The sequence below is a fragment of the Jatropha curcas genome, chromosome 5, assembly GCF_041381405.1.
Source record: "Jatropha curcas cultivar XTBG-Jc1 chromosome 5, XTBG_Jcur_1.0, whole genome shotgun sequence".
NCBI classification, from domain to species: domain Eukaryota; kingdom Viridiplantae; phylum Streptophyta; class Magnoliopsida; order Malpighiales; family Euphorbiaceae; genus Jatropha; species Jatropha curcas.
In genome coordinates, this window is record NC_143155.1 from 20,214,268 (window position 1) to 20,234,125 (window position 19,858).

At 30.3% G+C, this 19,858-nt stretch overlaps 1 protein-coding gene across 3 annotated transcripts; it reads left to right on the forward strand.

The window, feature by feature from the left end:
* Nucleotides 1-1,715: 1,715 nt before the first annotated feature.
* Nucleotides 1,716-8,847, forward strand: LOC105641855 (putative protein phosphatase 2C 66). 3 transcript variants are annotated; one of them, XM_012226481.4, is made up of 6 exons: nucleotides 1,716-1,901; nucleotides 2,189-2,482; nucleotides 3,873-4,262; nucleotides 7,118-7,235; nucleotides 7,446-7,669; nucleotides 8,011-8,847. In XM_012226481.4, exons 2-6 carry the CDS (start codon nucleotides 2,222-2,224, stop codon nucleotides 8,548-8,550), a joined length of 1,533 nt encoding a protein of 510 aa, XP_012081871.1. In that variant the 5' UTR covers nucleotides 1,716-1,901; nucleotides 2,189-2,221; the 3' UTR covers nucleotides 8,551-8,847. The 3 variants fall into 3 exon arrangements, with proteins under 3 accessions (XP_012081871.1, XP_020538045.1, XP_020538046.1); XM_020682386.3 differs by having other exon boundaries at nucleotides 1,743-1,901; nucleotides 2,247-2,482; XM_020682387.3 differs by lacking the exon at nucleotides 1,716-1,901 and having other exon boundaries at nucleotides 2,354-2,493.
* Nucleotides 8,848-19,858: the final 11,011 nt, after the last annotated feature.

The window sequence follows — 19,858 nt, forward strand, 5'->3', positions numbered from 1 at the left end:
AAATAAAATTGTGAAAATAATTTAGATCCTAACGGGAAGTGTGGAAATTGTGCATAAAATATTTACATATAAAAAAAAAAAAGATTAAAATTGAAGACAGCATACCACCAAAATCACGGGGAGCGTTATGACCCTCCTCTTTAATGTCATCCTCTGTTTTTTTTTTCCCACCAACTCTCTTGAGTCTTGGCCTTTGCTTCTTTGTTGCTTTCTTGTTGCCAGGTCACGACTCACGCCCTCGGTCCAAACTTATATTTTATCCCCAATTTTTTGTTTGGATGTTTCAAAAAAATGTCTAGTTGTATTTTTAGAAAATTTTTACTTTTTTTTACAGTATCATTGTATAATAATCTGTGTGAATAATTTCTATTGATTAAATTTAGTGGACGATGAAAAAAAATCTTCAAATAATTAATTTTGAAATTTTATACACTAACCATTCATTTTATTCTGAAAATGGCAAAGAAAATCATAGCTATTCCGATGTGTGCTTGCCGTGATATCTTTTAGAATTTAAGTATTTGTTTTTTAGTTTTTTTTTTAAAAGAGTATTTATTTTTTAGTTGGCTTGAAAAAATTTCAGTTGCTTAGAAAAATTTGATTTTAAAATTTAATTTTATGGCATATAAGTCCCTTCTTATTAACATTTTTAAGGATGTATATAAAAAAATAAGGAAAACCTTTTATATTTAGATTAATTTAGCTAATTATTCTTAAATTATGTAAAAAAAATATAGAACTATGATTTTAGGATTAACGAAGTATTAGTTAAAGATTAGATACTATAAAATTTTAATTATATGAGGAAATAATATCTAAATGGCTAAAAAAATAAAATCTAAAAATTTGCCCCCGATAATTTTACTAATGGAGTTAACTCGAACATAAAAACTCTCGCTCTCCACATTTTTATAAGACATGAGAATAGACCATATATAATTGGCATTATTAAAATTTGAATATATATACTTACGGCTAGATTATAAGTTGATATATAATCCAAATAAAATCTTAAATTTGGAACTCATTATCATTTAAAATCTAACCTATAACAACCAAATCCATTATAATAAAACATAAAATCTCTTGATTCCTAACATTCTAGTTAATTCTATAATTCGAGCAACAAATGCACTTTGCATTGTTATTCTGTTGATACTATATAGTAATTGTATGATTGTTTTCTTTTATTAATAGTAGTTCCATCAGAGTTGACGCAAAATTTCATATTTTTAAAAATTATAAAAATACTTATTTCATAATATCAAAATTCGCGAGTTGCCCTTGTCATAAGTGATATTATTTTTGATAATTAAAATTTAAATTATTTAATCTATAGGTTTTGACTCAGTTGACAATATAATTTGGACATGTGTAAAAAATTTTCGGATTTGATCCTCACTAAAATACATTTATTGGATACGGATGGTTTAAAAAAAATTTAAATTATTTATAAATGCAATATATGTAAAAATTTAAAATAAAAAAGTAAATTGAAGCGAAAAAAAAATATCAGTTCCAAATTTGACTTTTCAATCTAAACGCTCAAAAATAGAAAAGTATGACATACTACTTTTGTTTTTTTTCAGAAAACAAACTAAATGGACTTGAATGTCATCAACTACTACAGCTAGCACTAACAGTAAAGTTGGCAATTATCATGCCATCCAAACACAAACAATTATACCTCCTATAAAGAAGAAATAAAAAGAAGAAAAGAAAAAGAGAGAAGCATTATATACATATTGATTGTACTATTATACATTGTAGTCGCTTACCTAATATCTGTATACCCATTTGTTTCTTTGTCGTCTCCTTCCTTTCTCTCTCCTCTTTCTCTTTCTCTTTCTCTGTATCTATCTTTCTGGGTCTTTTTACTAAGGTTTATGACATGGTAAAAGGTAAAAGGGTACTGTTGTTTTATGTTTACTTATCTTTATCTATGGAATGATGAATCAATAGTGATGTATCTGCTAAAAATAGCTTTGATCTCTGTGTTTTGAATGGACCCAGATGGATTTTTAGGCTTTATCAGCTTCTGCTCTTTTTATTTGCTTGTAAAGTTATCATCTTTTGACCCAAAAGAGCCTAAATCCACACAGTGGAGGTGGAGGAGGTAGTGTCTTGTACTTGTTTAGGGTTCTAATTTAATTCCTTTTGATTTGGCATTTTTGGCACTGGAAAGAAGAATTGGGAAGGAAGGGAAGTTGGTGATTGTTAAATGGGATCTTGCTATTCTGTTATAGGGAAGAGGGGAAGGGATGATAGTGGTGAAGTGGAGGAAACTAATGCTGCATCAGCAGCTTCTCCTAAGAGGCACAGGTGGAAAAAGAAATCAACAGGTGGTGGCAGCGGCGGAGATGAAAGTTTGCTAAATCACATTCCTGGTAGGATGGCCAGAAATGGTGCTTCTAATATTGCTTGCTTGTACACCCAACAGGGCAAGAAAGGCACCAATCAAGATGCCATGCTTGTTTGGGAGGTTAGTTAAAAGTAAATGCCTTTTTTTTCTTTAATCTTTATCCTCCATTTTTATTACTTCATTTTACAGTTCTTTTATTTTTTTACCATCTGGATTGACTTCTTTTTAGATCATACATTACCTGTTTTGAATTTTCATTACCGCCTAAGAATTTGTTTTGTACTTTTAAACCAAGTAAAATTCAGAATAGACAGTAGTTTAGCCAATCCAAACCAATTAGGTCGACGTTTTGTTTAATTTGGATATATGAGCTTTTCATGACAAAGGTTTGTATCTAGTTTAGTACCTTCCATTGGTATAAAAGCCTGTATATTGTTTCTGTATGGGTTGTTTATTAAAATATGCTACTGTTTTTCACAGTTGACTTTCCAACTGTCTAGCTTCTTTTAGATATTTTTTCAAGCTTGAGTTGCCAAGCTGGAGTTTCCAAATAGTCATTTGTCATTTTCAAGCATTTAGCATTAGGTTCTGGTGAAACGTGATCTAAGGTTAGCTATGTGTGTTCTAATTGGAAAAATGGTGTTGGGGTTCATCTCATGATATTTTATTCTGGCTTGGCAAGTATAGAAGTGAATTCCTGACTAATTTTGAGAGAAAATAAACTGTGCTTCCCACAGTATAAGAGCCTTTACTACTCATCTTCCTTTTTTTTTTTTTGCAAGTAGCATATATTTAAAGACTTATTTTAGATCAACATATGCCCGATTTCTACAGTGGTACTAGTGGCTTATGAAACCAGTGCTTATAAATTCAAGTTGTAAAACTGCATAATTCACGATTCAAGATTATGATTATACAACAGATAAAAAATAAAAAAGAAGGTGTGAAAAAAAAAAAGGAGAAAAGACAAGACAACAAATTAAAGGGAAAAGCCAAAATAGAAATAACTGAAGGTTGAGGATAGCAGTTCTTTCTGCTGAAGTAATAAGAGGTGCTTTAGCTATACCTGCTCTTAGAAAATTTATCACATTGCCTTTGTCATTAATGTTAGCAATGGGGTGTAGTTCGCATGTAACTGACACATGCATGAGCAATGCACTGGATCACACATTCTGCAAATTTAGAAACTAGATTGGGTGATTTTTAATCTGATAGACATGTTAGAATCGAAGATAATTAAGCATAGATATCCCTGCAATGTAGAAAGTTTCACTTTTCTATTCTCAGTGGTCCTGTAATTATTTTATTATATATTTTTTGACAACTCCTATTCATCTAAATTTTGTGTTCCCCAACGTTTTCAGAAAAGGTGGCATTTATGCTGCACCTTCTAAATCACACAGACATATTTCTCAGCTTGAAAAAAATTTATAACCATCATGAGTTATCTTCGTATCCCCTTTTTGTGGTATTGATATCTAATCACTGGGTTTGACTGTTTCTGTAATAGAATTTCCTTGCGAGAAGTGATACAGTTTTTTGCGGGGTATTTGATGGTCATGGTCCTTTTGGTCATATGGTTGCCAAGAAAGTACGAGATTCCCTTCCACTTATTTTGTGTACTCAGTGGGAAGATGGTTCCAATGAAAACCAGACCAGCCTACACAAATCTGGAAACACTCTTGGAAGAACAAATTCTGAGGAAGCTGCATCTGCAAGCATGGATGATGAGTCACATGATTCTTTGGAGGTTGAGCAAAATGAAAAACTCCCAGAGAATTGTTTGCCACTTAAAAAGTCTTTGCTGAAGGCTTTCAAGTTAATGGACAAAGAACTAAAAATGCATCCAACAATTGATTGCTTCTGCAGTGGATCGACTTCTGTTACTTTGATAAAGCAGGTAACTTGTTCTTCTGTCATCCTTCAACTGATTTCTTGTCAGACTTGCTGCATCAATATAAACTGTTTGCACTTTTCTTTATGATATTCTAATGTGGTGACCAAAATCAGATTGTCAGACGTTTTTGAGATTTCATTTAAGTTGAATTGATTTTGCTCATATCATTCAATATTCATTTGCAATATTGAGAGTGAAATACTTGTCCTAACAATTTGGAATTACCTTATTGTCTGATTTAGTTCTCTTGTCATAGCTTGTATTTTATCCAGAAAAAGATTGAGGTAAAATTTAAAGGCTTTGTTTGGTCTATGGAGGAGCTATGCATTGTGGTGATGTTTACTAATCTGCAAAGATATCTTTGCCAACTATTAAAAGGACAAACTTTATGAAAAGGGGAAGAATATCTTCACCCCTTTCAGACAAAGATTCATTTGCCTATTAAGTACGGGAAATGATCCCCCAATTTCCTTTTCTGGTTGACCGAACTTGCAATGCAAAATGATCCACTTCCCCTTGAAACAATATGTGTCCTCTCATCCGCCTTTTTATTTTGGTTTATAGATGGATTCCGGTTAAATGTTGTCATCTTAGCGTAGTCCACTCTGTTCTGAAGTTAAGAATGCCTGAGGAATACCATTGTGAAGGATGATTTTAACTAGCATATTCTAGCCATTATGAAGCGAAAGCTTGATGTTGTCTGTCTAATGTACATATTCAGGTGCTTAATCTTTAGTTTTACCTTTTATAGCCTTGAGTAGAGATGGCAATAAATTAAGTCAGGTTGGGCCCTGAGCTTTTCAATATAAGCTTTACATCTGTTATTGACTTAGAAGTTGATTACTAGGTCTAAACCGAGGTCTCAACCGTATATGGTACAGTTAACTAGGGATGCTGATTGCTTACATCGGGAAGTGATTAGAAAACATAAAAAACTATAAAATGTGTATATAAGTTCAAAAGACCTTTTTGTGGTTGGTTTGGCTATATTCGATTTAAACTCAAGTATTTTTGAATGTTGGATTTTGGTGAAGTCCAAGCTTCAGGATAAAATGCCTTACTTAAATGTTTAGGTTGTTGTATCTGGTGGATTCAGGTCAAACTTTCTGTATCAATTCAAAGATTCTTTTCTGGTATTGATGCAAATGATATATATGATATTATCTATCAGAAAGTAGCATATACATATGCATGTTTGAGTCATCGTACCATATGCATGCATGCATATGCTATTAGCTCATAAGATTCTTCCCATTTTTCACTTTCTTTATTGAAGTTTCAAATGTTTTATCATAGCAACAACTTCCCATATCATCATCCCTTCCTTCCCTTCCTTTCTAAGGGATTTCCCCACATTTTCTCCTTCATGTTCTAACCAAAAAAATAAAAAAAAAGAAAGGATAATTACTCTTGCTTCTCCTCCTCTTCTCTTATTTTGTCTCCTTTCTAAACTCCCAAACAAACTGTAAGAAAATAGTCAAAAGCAAACTTGGGGGCTCTTTTTTTTCTTGAACAGAAAGTACCAGCTTATAAACCTGAAAAAATAAGACGAGAGAGAGAGAGAGAGAGAGAAAGGGATGATCCAATTTGCCAAATAAAGAGTAGGGTTAGCTTTCCACATCATTATGGCACTGGATAAGGTGCAGCCACGTTCATTTTCCCATGTAATATGGAAAAGTGGCATGCAAGTGCTTAGTTTCATATGTGAATGACAGTTTTGATAGTGATCTAGTTTGCCTTATTTAATTGCTCCAAAACATTTCAGCACTATTCAACCAACTTTAGAGTCTTTTCCAGCAGCAAACCTGTTAAAAAGCATGCTACCATCATTTCAATGGTGTTCAGTTTCTTTATGACATTGGTGCCTTCTCAATGATGTTATATAGCTGAAATGTGCGCAATGAGACTGAAGTGATGTTTTGTCCCAAGACGGCACATTTACTTTGGTGTCCAAGACACATTGGAAGTTAAGGCACCAAAAAGCACTTCTCTTGTGTAGAACAGTCTAGAAGATATAAAACGTGATATTTATATGTTTTATAGTTTTAAACCAAGGTGCACTTTGCCTGATGGTTTTTTATTATAAAACGTGAAAAGTCTAGAAGATCAAAGAGCGAGTAAGGGCAACCATCAAGGAAAAGGAATTAATAGAATAAAGGTTATTGGGGTATGATAAAACCTCATTCCTGTTATTTCTAAATGATTGGGCATATTTTGTAAGTATAAGAATAACAGCAATGTTTTTAGTTTATCTCATACTTAATTGCTTTGCATACTTTTGGAAGAAGTTTTAAACAATTGACGTTTGTGCATCAATATGTGGGCTTAAATTAATAAATATTAGAAAGCATTTTTCTTATCATGCATTTATAAATATTTCTTATAAATTATTATATATTAAGTTCAAAGACATGTGCCTGACTGTTGTTAGGTGAATGCTTGTGCTTTGTGCCACAGGCCCGCCTCTAGCCTATGAGGATCTACACTCAAGTGTTTCTAGCACTTTCAAAAATACAATGCCTCACACAAGATACCTTAGCTCTTAATAGCGCATATCTGACAATAACTGCCTTCTTGTACCCCTGAATAAAAGCTTGTGTATGTTCAGTTCTTGCCTAAAACCACGTGATTGCTGCCAGGCCAGTCATTTTCTGCAAGTTTTCTCCATTGAACTCGTGTCATTGACTATTAAGCTTGATCCAATATATTATTATCCTTTCCAGAATGTTAATTGATAAACATTTTTTTTAACGGAGATGACTACTTATTATTTTTTGTCTTGATTTACTGAAATGATTTTGATTTTTTATGTAATGATACTCAAACCCTTTTCATATTGTGAAAATGTGTCCATTCAGGGCCAGGATCTTGTAATTGGAAATCTTGGCGACTCCAGAGCGGTTCTGGCAACCAGAGATGAAGACAACTCTTTGCTTGCCGTACAACTGACTGTTGACTTGAAGCCTGATCTGCCAAGTTTCTCTCCGCTCTTTTCCCCTCTCACATGCACACACAAATAATACATATGAGCACACAATTTCATACCAAAAAAGATGCAAGTACACATAAGTTCATATGTTGCATCTGGAAAATTGTAAATACAGTATTTTTGTAATCTAATATATTGGAAAACTACTTCAGACATATATTGGTAGAACTTGAAATTTGTTTCCTTTTAATATTTAGGGGAAGCTGCAAGGATCCAGCAATGTAAAGGAAGGGTCTTTGCATTGAAGGATGAGCCAGAGGTTGCACGTGTATGGTTGCCTAACAATGACTCTCCTGGTCTTGCAATGGCTAGAGCTTTTGGGGACTTCTGTCTGAAGGATTTTGGTTTAATTTCAATCCCAGACATTTATTATCGCCATCTTACCAAGCAGGATGAATTCATAATTCTTGCTACTGATGGGGTATTATTTTATTTATTTCATTTTAAACTGAACTGGAATTTTTCGGTAAGATAGATAAAATAAAAAAATATATAAAAAAAAGAACCTGAAAGAATTCAATTTGTAATGCTAGCAGCTTCTTTCAAGATTATTTTTTGTGTCAGTCTGTTTTGTTGACATATTAATGTTATCCATACTTCTGCTACTTCTCGTTATACTAGGCCATGTTTAATGTTTAGAATACAATGATAGATCTGCATGCTTGTTTAAGTCTATCATAAGGGGAAGACTGTTTTGTTCTTGATGCATAAATTGCATTTATACTGTTAAAATTTTTTAATGTTGAATTTTTAATGACACAGGTTTGGGATGTCCTCTCAAATAAGGAAGCTGTCGATATTGTGGCCTCAGCCCCTAGTCGTGCAACAGCAGCCAGAGCTCTTGTAGACTGTGCAGTTCGAGCATGGAGGCTTAAATATCCTACTTCCAAGAATGATGATTGTGCTGTTGTTTGCCTCTTTCTCGAACATTTATCTGAAGCTAATGGAGAGGTGGAGTCGGATTTGAAAAAGATTCCAAATGAGCCAGTGGAGAGTGTGATGAAATCCAATGAAACTGTTGGGGAATTGGAAACACATGATGATTCTCATGCTTATGTTCTTAGTCATTCAGACACAATACGAGGCTCTGATGAGATAGTTCCTGTCTCTGAGTTGACAGAGGAAAAGCTTTCTTTGAAGAGTCAGAGCCAGTCAAAGAGGAGTCTAGCCGAGTGCATTTCAACCGCAGAGGACGAGGAGTGGACAGCCTTAGAAGGTATTACAAGGGTTAATAGCTTACTAAGCATTCCTAGATTATTATCAGGTGACAGAAGAACAACCAGTTGGAGGAAGTGGTTGTGAAATGTCTAAGCTTCTATGGTCCCTTTTACTCGAAATGAAACATGACTCAAATGAAAATGTTTTACAATCAAATCAAGCTATCTCAAGGAATTAAACTGATGAAATTCATTGACCTTGAGAATATATGAAGATGCTGTCTGGCTGCAAATTGGGACATAAAGGTATATATATCAGTATGCCAGCTTAGTTTTGATTAGCCTAGGCGTATTTCCTTCACAAAAAGTAGGCATCACAATTTTTGGTGATATTATCTGTTGGAGAATGGATTATAAAATAATATTGTTTGTTTCCTGTCAATTTCGCATTCTAAGTCCAATTTTCCTCCTTCAAGATTTTCTTTGAATAATTTTTTTTTGCCTCAAATAGCCTTAGGGAGTATTGGACTAAACATTTTACATGTATATTTGTGTTTTTTGATTGTCAAATAAGACATTAATTGTCCGGCAGAGTGTTGGTCGGTTCCGGCCTGATGAGATGCTTTTTAAATTGGCACAACGTAACTATTTCTAAGTTATTTCAGGCCATGAACCCCACCATCATCATCGGCTGCCATGTTCAGGTTCACACTGCCTGTCCTGGCTGCTGGTGTAGGTACTAAAAACTATTCTTTTGTGCAACTGAATGTAACGTGAGAGGCACTAGAGAAAGCCATTGGTTAAGGCAATGTGATGAATAGTAAAGATCATCCAATCAGGAATATTATTATTACAGTTCAGGTTAGCTTAAGTGGCCGTGCACTGCATGAAGCCCCCTCAAGGTTTTTGGTCTCTTCCCCAAGCCACCATCACTTCGTCACTGACATCATTGTTGGAACTGTGATGCCATAGAATACTTGTTTGTAGGATAGCCTCCTTCATGACTTAGCCTGCAATTCATGTGAACTCTGTTTTTTTTTCTTTAATTTGTTAGGAGGTCCAATGGATAGAAATAACATAATGTGCTACACATCAGAGGGAGCTTTTCCACTTTTTACACCGGTGAGAATATCAATTGAACTACACTTAGTTGACCATGTGCATTCTATTCTTTATACTACATATTGTTGTGTATATATATATATATATATATATATATATATATATATATATATATATATATATATATATATATATATATGGTAAACCATTTGATCTTAAGTAACCAATTTCCTGTTAATTTTAAATAACCATAAAGTATACGAGTTATAATCAAATTAACAAATGAGGATTTCTATTTTCAAAAACTAATTATAAGGTTCTCAAATTATGGTCTTATTAACACTTTAGTCGTTTCGCTCAAAATAGATGAAGTAAAATGTAAATGGAAATCATAAGTTAGCAACCTTATAATTAGTTTGATTATAATTTAGGAACCAATTTTTTAGTCAATTGACAATTAAAAAAAAAAAAAAAAGAAACGCTTTGTTGAACAGAAGGACCAATATGTTAGACCTCATAACTAGTTTTTGAAAATAGAAATATTCATGTGTAAATTTGACTATAAATTAGGGGCGAATTTATTTTTTTTTTCCATAATAATATATTTCTTGAGCATTAATTAGTTTTTACATATTGAAACGTCTTAAGATTTAAGAGTGAGAATGTATCCAATGTACATGTAACTGAAAAAAAATGAAAAAGAAAAAAAAAAATAGAGATGAATACATATTGACTCCGATTTTGACTAAATAGATTATAGTGAAATGGTTAGTTTTAATTATTTATCCCAATTAAGAGGATTCAAATTGTTAATTATATAAATACAATTCTTGATTGAAATTTGAAAATATGTTAAGGAGATTTTTTTCTTTTCTTTTGTAGGATATATTTCCCTTCGAGCTATAAATATAAAGGTTTTTTGTCCTTTCAATAAGTGTGCTTTTAAAAATTAAATTTATATTTTCATCGTAAAGATTAAGACCGCTTATCATTTCAAAAGATACTTTTTTACAATAGAATGTTAACGACACATTAATCATCATAAAAGTTTTTTTTATTTTGTTTTATGGACTTAAGGATAGAGTTGGATAAATAAGAAATAAGAGGGGAGAAGCAAATTAATGATTTGTCTGAAGAAAAGCAAAAGATTCTCCATAGCAACAACAAGAGGGTACGTAGTAGACTTATCAAAAGTCTATATATACCAGCCAAATTTGGGATGTCAAATCTCAAAATAATTAATAAGAATGGGGTAAAAATAAAAACAAGAAACATATAAAATAAAAAAAATGAAGAACAGCAGCTTTTTAATGCTTACACTCCACACTGTAAGAGGAAATGTCATCCGTACATAGGAGTTCAAACGCATAAAAAGATGTGGAGACCAAATAATGGTAGCTAATTAATTAAATTTATCCCCAACCAACCCATTCTCTCTCTCTCTCTCTCGACACTCTCCCTTCTAACAGTAGCAGTGAGAGTAACAGTGTAGCAGTAGGTACTGGATAGATATAATACATTATAGATTGCTTCTCTTTTTCCCTTTCTTGGACTTTCTTGAACACATGAAGCTTGGTGCCTTTCTTTTTCTTGCTGCCATCTTCGTTCTATCCTTTCTTTATCATTGTTTGGTACTGTGCAGAAAGGATACAAATAAAAATAAAAGGGTTAAGAACAAGTGAGGAGATTCCTCTGCAGTTTTTTTGGTGCCTGTTTTTATACAAACATAATACATTAATGATCACATACATATGACAGAATTGCAACAAATGCATGCATGTCTATCACTTATTACCTCTTTTCACTAATTTTTGTTTAATTAGAAGTAAATTTTCTCTCCAAGTGATTTGGCCAAACTAGATTTTAGTATTTGGGATGCCAAAAATAAATATGAGAAAGGAAAAACATAGTGGTATAAAATGAACAAATTTTACTTTTGGTGTGTTAAAATTGCAATTTTAAAATATATATGAAATGTCTAAGTATATATATTCTTAAAAAAATGCATAATATGCATGTAAGAAATAAAATTTTGAAAAAGTTGACACCAAAATATATGTTCTTAAAAATATATTATATAAAAATTTGGAGTTAAAACTTAAATCTTGAAAAATTTGAGGTCATCAGCTTATTCACAATCTTGATTTTATGAATTCAGAAATTTTCTCTTAAATATTAATGCTATAAATGGCTATTAAACTTTGGTAAATAAGATGAAAAGCAAATTGTTTTACAAATTGAGTCAATTCTTAGAGTTGTATTTATAATTCATTCACATTCATCTAATAGATATAATTGATACGAGACAAACTACTGATGTCGGGATTGGACTATTCACAAAAGAAGCAAACACCCTTTTTACAATCCAAGTTCTAGGATTCGGATCTTGGTATATTATGTGGGGACAGAAGAGGATCTGCAAAGTAAGATTTCTGCAATGGAGTGCTTTCCATATCTAGGAATGGAAGTTGAAGAAGGAAAATTGCCAAATTGAAAAGAAAAAATTCCCTTTTGTTGTGCATGCAGACAAAGGGATCTTCTTATATACATCATAGATTTCTTCAGGGAGAAAAAGAAAAGAAAAGAAAATATTCCCATGATACATGAATATTATCATGAGAAGATAAGCCATGCACACTCCTCTCTTTCTCTCTGAGAAGTGTGACATTCTAGTTGTTTTTTAGTGATTTGCATGCAAAGAAAGAAAGATGCTTCTTTTTCATATGTAATGCATGTGATCAATATATACATATATAAAGATGCCATTTTTAGACATTTTTATTAACTTAGCTTGTTGGTTTGTATATTTGGTTCCCTGGTTGCTTACCCAGATGCTCAAAAATATCCAAAATACAAGTTGCTGAGTTTTTGTCTGCCTAGCGAAGAAAAAGAAAGCAGCCATAAGGAGTGCACGTGCGTGGGGGCATGGGGACAATAGCGAGAGAGAGAGAGAGAGAGGTAATAACAGGAGGTTGCTTGTTGTATTGATCATCATCCTCTCTCTCTCACTACTGTACTCTGTTGTGGTCCAGTACTTTGTTACAGCAATGAGTAGTGGTTTCCTGCAAGTAAGGTGTATATATATATATATATATATAGTAGATCAGTGATTGCATCACCAATTCACCATAGCCAATCCCAAATCCAAATGTTCTGATCCCAAGTTTTTGCTCACCCTAGCTACCCACAATATAAAGGGCCAGTTAGGTTAATTAGGGTTTCCTTTCAAAATTATTTACACTTGATAATTCATTGCAAAATTATTCTGCTTGTGATTTAAACTTGTGATCTTGCAGTTCTGGAGATGATTTCAATTTTTTTTCTGATACATTTGAAGATAATGTTTTCCTAATATTACATATATTTGACAGCAAATTATAATGTTAGGATTTTCTTGCGAAATTATTTTGATTTTATACGTTCAACTACAATTGTTTACGACCGGTTTATGATCAACTAAACAAACGAAAATAAAGATTTTTAAATATTATTTTCACTTTATTTTTTAAATTATAATATTATAAATACCCACATTTTAATAAAAATTTATTTTTTATTAGTAACGTCCATGAGTGAGCTATGAACCTGATTTAGAAAAGTTAATGTCATGTATGTTAGATCTATTTACTATCTAAATTTCGAGAATGACTTACCTAAATTTCGGTATGTGAGTCTATCTATAGACTAAACTAATGAAAATACTTATTTTTTTCATATGAAATGAAGGTATTCACCAGAAAAGAAAAAGGGTAAAGTGGAAATAATTATTGAAAATCAAATCATGATTGATTTGGTTTACGAATGGGCTCATAAACTGGTTCCAGACAAGTTTATCCCTAAATTTGAAGTGTCATGTCTATTAATTAAGTTTTAAATTGTGGTTTATTCTTCAATTTCGTAGTTTTGAAAATAATAGCATTAAAAAAAAAATTTATTGGATGAGAAAATAGACTCTTGAAAATACATAATGTAGAAAGGGGAGAGTAACCTATAGATGTCTTTAAGAAGATAAGAAGATGGGTGGATATGAAGTATGACAGATATGATTGTCTAACTAAAGTCTCATTGCAAAAATAGCAAAGCCATTCAACCACTATATTCCCTTTCCTGTAATAAGTAGTGTCATGCACCTCCCAATCTCTCTCCAGCGACAAGTGAAGACCATCTATATATATATATATATATATATATATATATTAATTTAAGGTGAATATATTATTTTTTATTTTAATGTATTATATTAGTAAAATAATAATTAAAATAATATTTTAAAGAAATTATTTTTAAATAACTATAAATAAAATGATCATAAAAAAATATCAATTTGAAAAAAAAATTATTAGCAATTATAAATACGAATTAACTAACCGCTGATACGAATAAGTTTCAAAACGTAACAGATGAAAACAACAGTTGATTGAAACTTCTACAAGTTATGATTGAAGAAAATTACCAAACACCTATAATGTAGTTGTTGTGTGGAAACAACTGTTAACCGCATGAAACAGCTGAACCAAATGTCCCTTTAATCTCACTCTCCAACCACAGCTTTTAATACTTGTCAAATCTTACTACCTGAAGCAGGAATTTTTAAAATTTTTTCTCCATTATTTAGGCGTCATATTGCAAAATATTAAAATTTCAGCCTCAAATTCCATTTCAAACTCCGGATATAATTTTTACATTCCAACCTTAATCATTATTATCTTTAATTTTGCTAATCTAATAAATAAACCATACAATTAAATTTTTGAGCAGAAATATAAATCAACCAATGACCCGAGGTTTATCATTTAAAAAGCTACTTCATTATTTCCATAAAAAATATTAATGGAATAAAACCTTATACTTCTGCAATTAAAACCCTTTTTAATATTAATCAATTTTCATTTAATAATTAAATGTAGTTATAAACCCTAGGTTAATTTAATCATAATCCTGATTTTCTAGCAATAAATTATGATCTCTCTAGGATTTCATAAATTTATCACACCTACAAATCCAAGTTAAATCATGAAGTACCTAAAGAATTTTAGGTTACTCCTGATATCTATTTCCACCCAATAATTTTACTTTAACCCCTTATTTGGAATAAATGAATTTCGTAGAATTTATTTATAAATTCATATTTTTGTGTTTGGAATAAAAAAAAAATGTAGATTTCAATTCTATGGAATTGAATATAAGTACACCAAATTCCACAAAAATAGGTGGAATTTCTAAATGAATTTCACAAAACTAAGCACACCGACTTTTTGTCATAAAATTATCATTCTCCTTCTACAAAGTTAATTTTTCAATTTTTTTTTACTTATTTAACTTATTTATTTTATCAAACTTGACCAAAACCATTTAAAAATTTTATTTTTTTAGAAAAATATTTTCTTATTATTGTGGTTTTTTATTTTAATATTTTCATCTTTTTTTTTTTAATATTTGTTAGCATTTTTTTTACTATTGAGGAGATATTCAACTCAAATATACATTTATTACTAAATTAAATGTAATAATTCTATTAATACTATTTTTATTTTATATGTTTATTTTAATATAAATATAAAAAATTATATAGCATAACATAAATATAATTGGTATTTATTATTTATTTTTATGAAATTACTATTTCAATGATATTTTAAGAAACGAAACCAAATGAATTTTCAATTATGAATTTATTACACACATGATTATGTGCAATTTAATTGACATACATGTTTCAAATTAATCATACTAAACGTGAATATTATTCACAAATAAATTTCATATTTTGAATTCATTCATACCAAATGGAGCGTATAAATCTTAAATTTTCTATCTCCAATATAATTCATGATATCTCCAAGCTTTCTATAAATTTCTCACACTAAAATACCCAAATGAAATCATTCAAAATCCATAGAAATTTTAAGCATACAATTTCTAATCTAAAATCTATAATTTGACTAATACAAACTTAAGAATTATTTGAACAAAGCATTAATTGTCATAAATTCTAGGAAGATTAAATTAAGGCATCTCCACAATCATACAATGAATTCTGATTAATAAACTAAATCTAAATCTAAAATATAAAAGTTGAATGGATCTACATTTTCATACTTATGGATAATGATCTCGATGATTTTAATATTTTTAAACCACGTCTCATCTCAGAACTCAAAAGGTCTCTTATAAGTCTAAGATGTCTTAATACTTATATACATACCTCTTGCTTTGCACTTATTCGATGTGGCATTCATCGAGGTGTTACAAAAATTATAAAGGAACTATAAACATGCTTATATGAATATAGTTAAACAATTTTTTTCAATTTATTTAACTAAAATAAAATCATTTAATTAATGAAATTAACCAAAATTTCTATGATGATCTACTAATTATTTGGAATAGTAAACTATGAAACGGATCAAGAAAAGTGAAGAAAATCCAAGAAATTGAAACCGTGTCGCTGCTGCCAGGCCCCGCTAAACGACATGAACATGAAACGGCACCGGTTGCTGAACGACATGACTTCGCTCGCAGAACGACTCGCATGCCTCGCCAAATGACTCCAGCTCCTGAGGCACTCTTTAGGCCAAACGAGCCCTGTTTGCAATTTGCATGGCCTCTCTCACGCCTCCAACCAATTGACCAAATTACAACCTTATGGACTGTGGCTACCTGCAATTATCTATCCACTATATTAAAATAAGTTCAATCGTAATCAACAGACAACTGAAGTAGCATATTATCCTTTCAAAAAAAATTGAAGTACCATACTATCTTATCTGTAAGCTTACCAGTTAAAAATTTAGAATCCCCAATTTTAAATATCTCTACCTATATTTATCAGAATTTAAAAAAAAAAAAAAAGCAATCATAAATATGTATCATTTATTTATTTATTTATTTTTGGTTTATATCACGAGTGTCCTCAGTTCATCGGGCTAAGTTTAATCCTACTCATGTGACGCTATACTCATAAAGAGGAAGCACTCTCAGAAGGATTTTCTCCATTTATAAGGATCAAACACTCGACTTCTTGCTTAAAAGACCGAGTCATTTCCACTCAAATCAATCCCTCTATCATTTAATTGTAATCCCTAGTATGACAAATAATTGTAGTCATATCCATTTTTAAGTATTTTCTCTTTTTGGTAAAAAAGGAGAGCAAAGCTATAGGATTACATGCACAATCTAGGATAAGTTGCCCACTGTTTTCATGAAAAAGAAATGAACAAAGACCTTGAGGAGGATCCAAAAGAACATTAGTGCCTATTTCATAGCCCCATAAAAATTGACTTCTCTGTAAATATACTTTACTTCACAATGTTTATATATATTACTTAATAAGTTGTTGAATAGCAAGAACTAGTTGTAAAACAGCTCCTAAAGAAGTCATTTAAGTTATTTTTTAATATATAATTCATTAATAGTATCAAAATTCCAAGTATTATAAATTATTACTTGCGTATATCAGATATAAAATGTCCTACTATACTTAATCGAAGAATTGTTTAAATTCTTTTGAATAATAAAACAAGATCCTTTCTTGTTTTGATAGTCGAACAGTCTTAGATAAAACATGAGTACCCTTAATTATTGTTTTCGAAAAAATTGAAGAATAAAAAATATAATGAAATTCTAACTCTTATAAGAGTACCATAAAAATTCTCAACAACCCTGATTCTTTACCCCTATAGTTTAATACAGTTGTTGTAGTAATTTATAGCACAACTAGCAGTCGCAGGAGCGATGGTATCTTAGCGCATTTGGTCAAGGAAAGTCACACGTAGGTAGTGAAAATTGTACTCTAGTCCAACTGATACAAGCAAAGGATCAGATTTTTAATAGCAAGGCTGTGTGTAAAAACTTTGCAAAAAACCAAAAATCAAAAACTGAACCAAATTAAATTAATTTTAATTTTTAGTTCGCTTATTCATTTTTCATTTTCAGCTTTGGTTTTCGGTTATTGCAAAATAATTAATTCCTGAGTAAAATCGAATTAGTAAATCGAGTCGAATCAACTGATTCAGTCCGATTTCTAAATTAACTTTGGTGCGATTCAATTTTGTGAAAATACTAATTTTAATTTTTGATTTTTGCATTTTGGTTCGGTTCGAAATCGAAGTGCCTATTTGAACAATTATATTTAATAGGGTTTAAATTGAAATTCAACTATAATTTAATTAAAATATATAATATAAAATAATTTAAAGTTAATAAATTTTTTAAATTTTATAAAAATTAAAATAAATTTGAAAATTAATGAAATTTATTAACCTCAAAGATAAAATTATCTTTAAAGTCAATAGTTCAAAATCTGGAGTTACAACTTAATTGTTTATAAAGAGGACTTTACTTGAGGATCATCATGATTCATGACTTGAGTTGTGCAAAACTTTTAAAAAAAATCGAAAATATTATGATAAATAATTTTCATTATAATAATAGTTTTAGCAATAACTAATCAAGCAAATTTTTAAATAATAATGAATATATTCGATAGATGTACCTCACAAATAAAAAAATTTACAATATTTAATTTTATGAGAGTGATGAGCGTATTAAATAAAAAATGTTTTTATAAATAAGAATAGAATATTTAATTTGAGAAAAATAGCATTTTATAAATTTAGTAAAATTAAAATAAACTTATCAATAAATTATGATTATGTATTTTAAAAATAATATGAAATAAAAAGTGAGATAATAGCTCAGATAAATGTAGTGTTCAGAAAATGTTAAAATAATTTGTGTTTTAAGTAACTCAAACAACAATTAGTAGCATATATTCATAATTTGGATTAGACACCTATAGAAATAAATATTTTGAAATAAATTTCACTATTCAGGAATTGGTTTGAATGGAATAAACTCAGATTTTTTAAATAAGATATCGTGTGATTTAATTTTTATAAATAGAGAAAATATCGTTGTGGTTTATCGGTGGAATCCAATCATAGGATTCCATCATTTTTAAGTAAACATGATAAAACCCAAATGGAAAAAGAGATTGGATGTTGAAAAATTCGATTGATTAATGAAAAGTTAAGGAGGGATTATGAAAATGATGGAAAATAGTCAAAATCTATCTATCCATTCAATCTAAGTGAAATGAAAAGAAAGAAAAGAAAAGGCACACGAGACCACTAATATGAATGAATGAAGCGAATCCAACAACAAGACAACAAAAACAAGCAAACCCCCCTAACCCAGGTGTCAGCCTTCACCCAATTTTTGGGTTTTAGTCCTTTGCACCATTATTTCCCAGTTCTCCTCATTTATTGCTTTGCGTGTTCTCTCTCTCTCTCTCGTACTTATAGATCATATCTCCTTTATATATATATATATATATATATATATATATATATATATATATATATATATATATATATATATATATATATATTAAGATATTCTTATGTTCCGTTAACGAGAAATTAATTCAGTTTGCGTTCAGAAGCGATTATATTAAAATTTGGTTTAGGAGCGATTGCAAGAGATTAATTCAATTCAGGTTTAGAAGCAATTATGTTGAAGCGCGGTTTAGGAGCAATTATGTTAAACTCCTTTGTAAGATACTCATTCTACGACTCGATCGATGTGATTACTGAATCAAATTATCTTGAATAATGAGATATTTCTTTCTCTCATTTATTCATTCTTTTTTTTTTTAATTTTCAAATAGAAATGACAATTACTAAAAGTGGGACTACATTATTTATATTTTATGATCTTAATTTAATTCATCTACTTATAGAATTGATCAATTATAGTTGAGTTGGTCTTCTAACTTCTATAAAAATGTGAGAAATAAAAGAACTCAACTGCATATTTTTCAGGAGAATTACTCTTATTATTCACAATATTATTTTGGCCGATTGGATATATATTTTTTTAAAAAAAAAAAAATTCAAAAGCATGCAATAGTGGACATAAATAAAGTGGAATACAATTAAGGTTTCGACTTATGTAGCTAAAAAAGGAAAAGCAATGGTTACTTATTTTCCTCTTGGAAGATCCTATATTTGTTGATGCTTTCTCATTATATCTTTTTTTTCTTTTTTAGTATATTTTGGTTTTCCTCTTTAGATGAGATGCCTTTTCTATTTCTCAAGACTACTAAATAATTAACAAACCCTAAACAATAGTGAATTTTTAAGAATTAATTGATGAATTTATGCTTCCTTAAAGAACTTAATTATTACCCCAAACAATTAATAATTTCATATTATATAATAAATAACTTCTCTTAGAAAGATTCCCTGCACAGGACTTAATCATTCTTGAACAGTTTCTGGAATATCTTTTAATTATTAATTAAGTAATAATCCAATTTCTTAAAAGGGTTGCATTGCAACTTGCTTCTCTGCCTCTAATCCCAAGTATGGTTTTCTTAAACAAAGCTA

What these genes read in the sequence shown, in the direction of transcription:
- LOC105641855 (XM_012226481.4), top strand. Translation starts at nt 2,222, where the DNA reads ATGGGATCTTGCTATTCTGTTATAGGGAAGAGGGGAAGGGATGATAGT. An exon ending in ATGCCATGCTTGTTTGGGAG is followed by an intron (nt 2,483 to 3,872) that starts GTTAGTTAAAAG and finishes TTTCTGTAATAG; the next exon opens with AATTTCCTTGCGAGAAGTGA. An exon ending in TAATTCTTGCTACTGATGGG is followed by an intron (nt 7,670 to 8,010) that starts GTATTATTTTAT and finishes TTAATGACACAG; the next exon opens with GTTTGGGATGTCCTCTCAAA.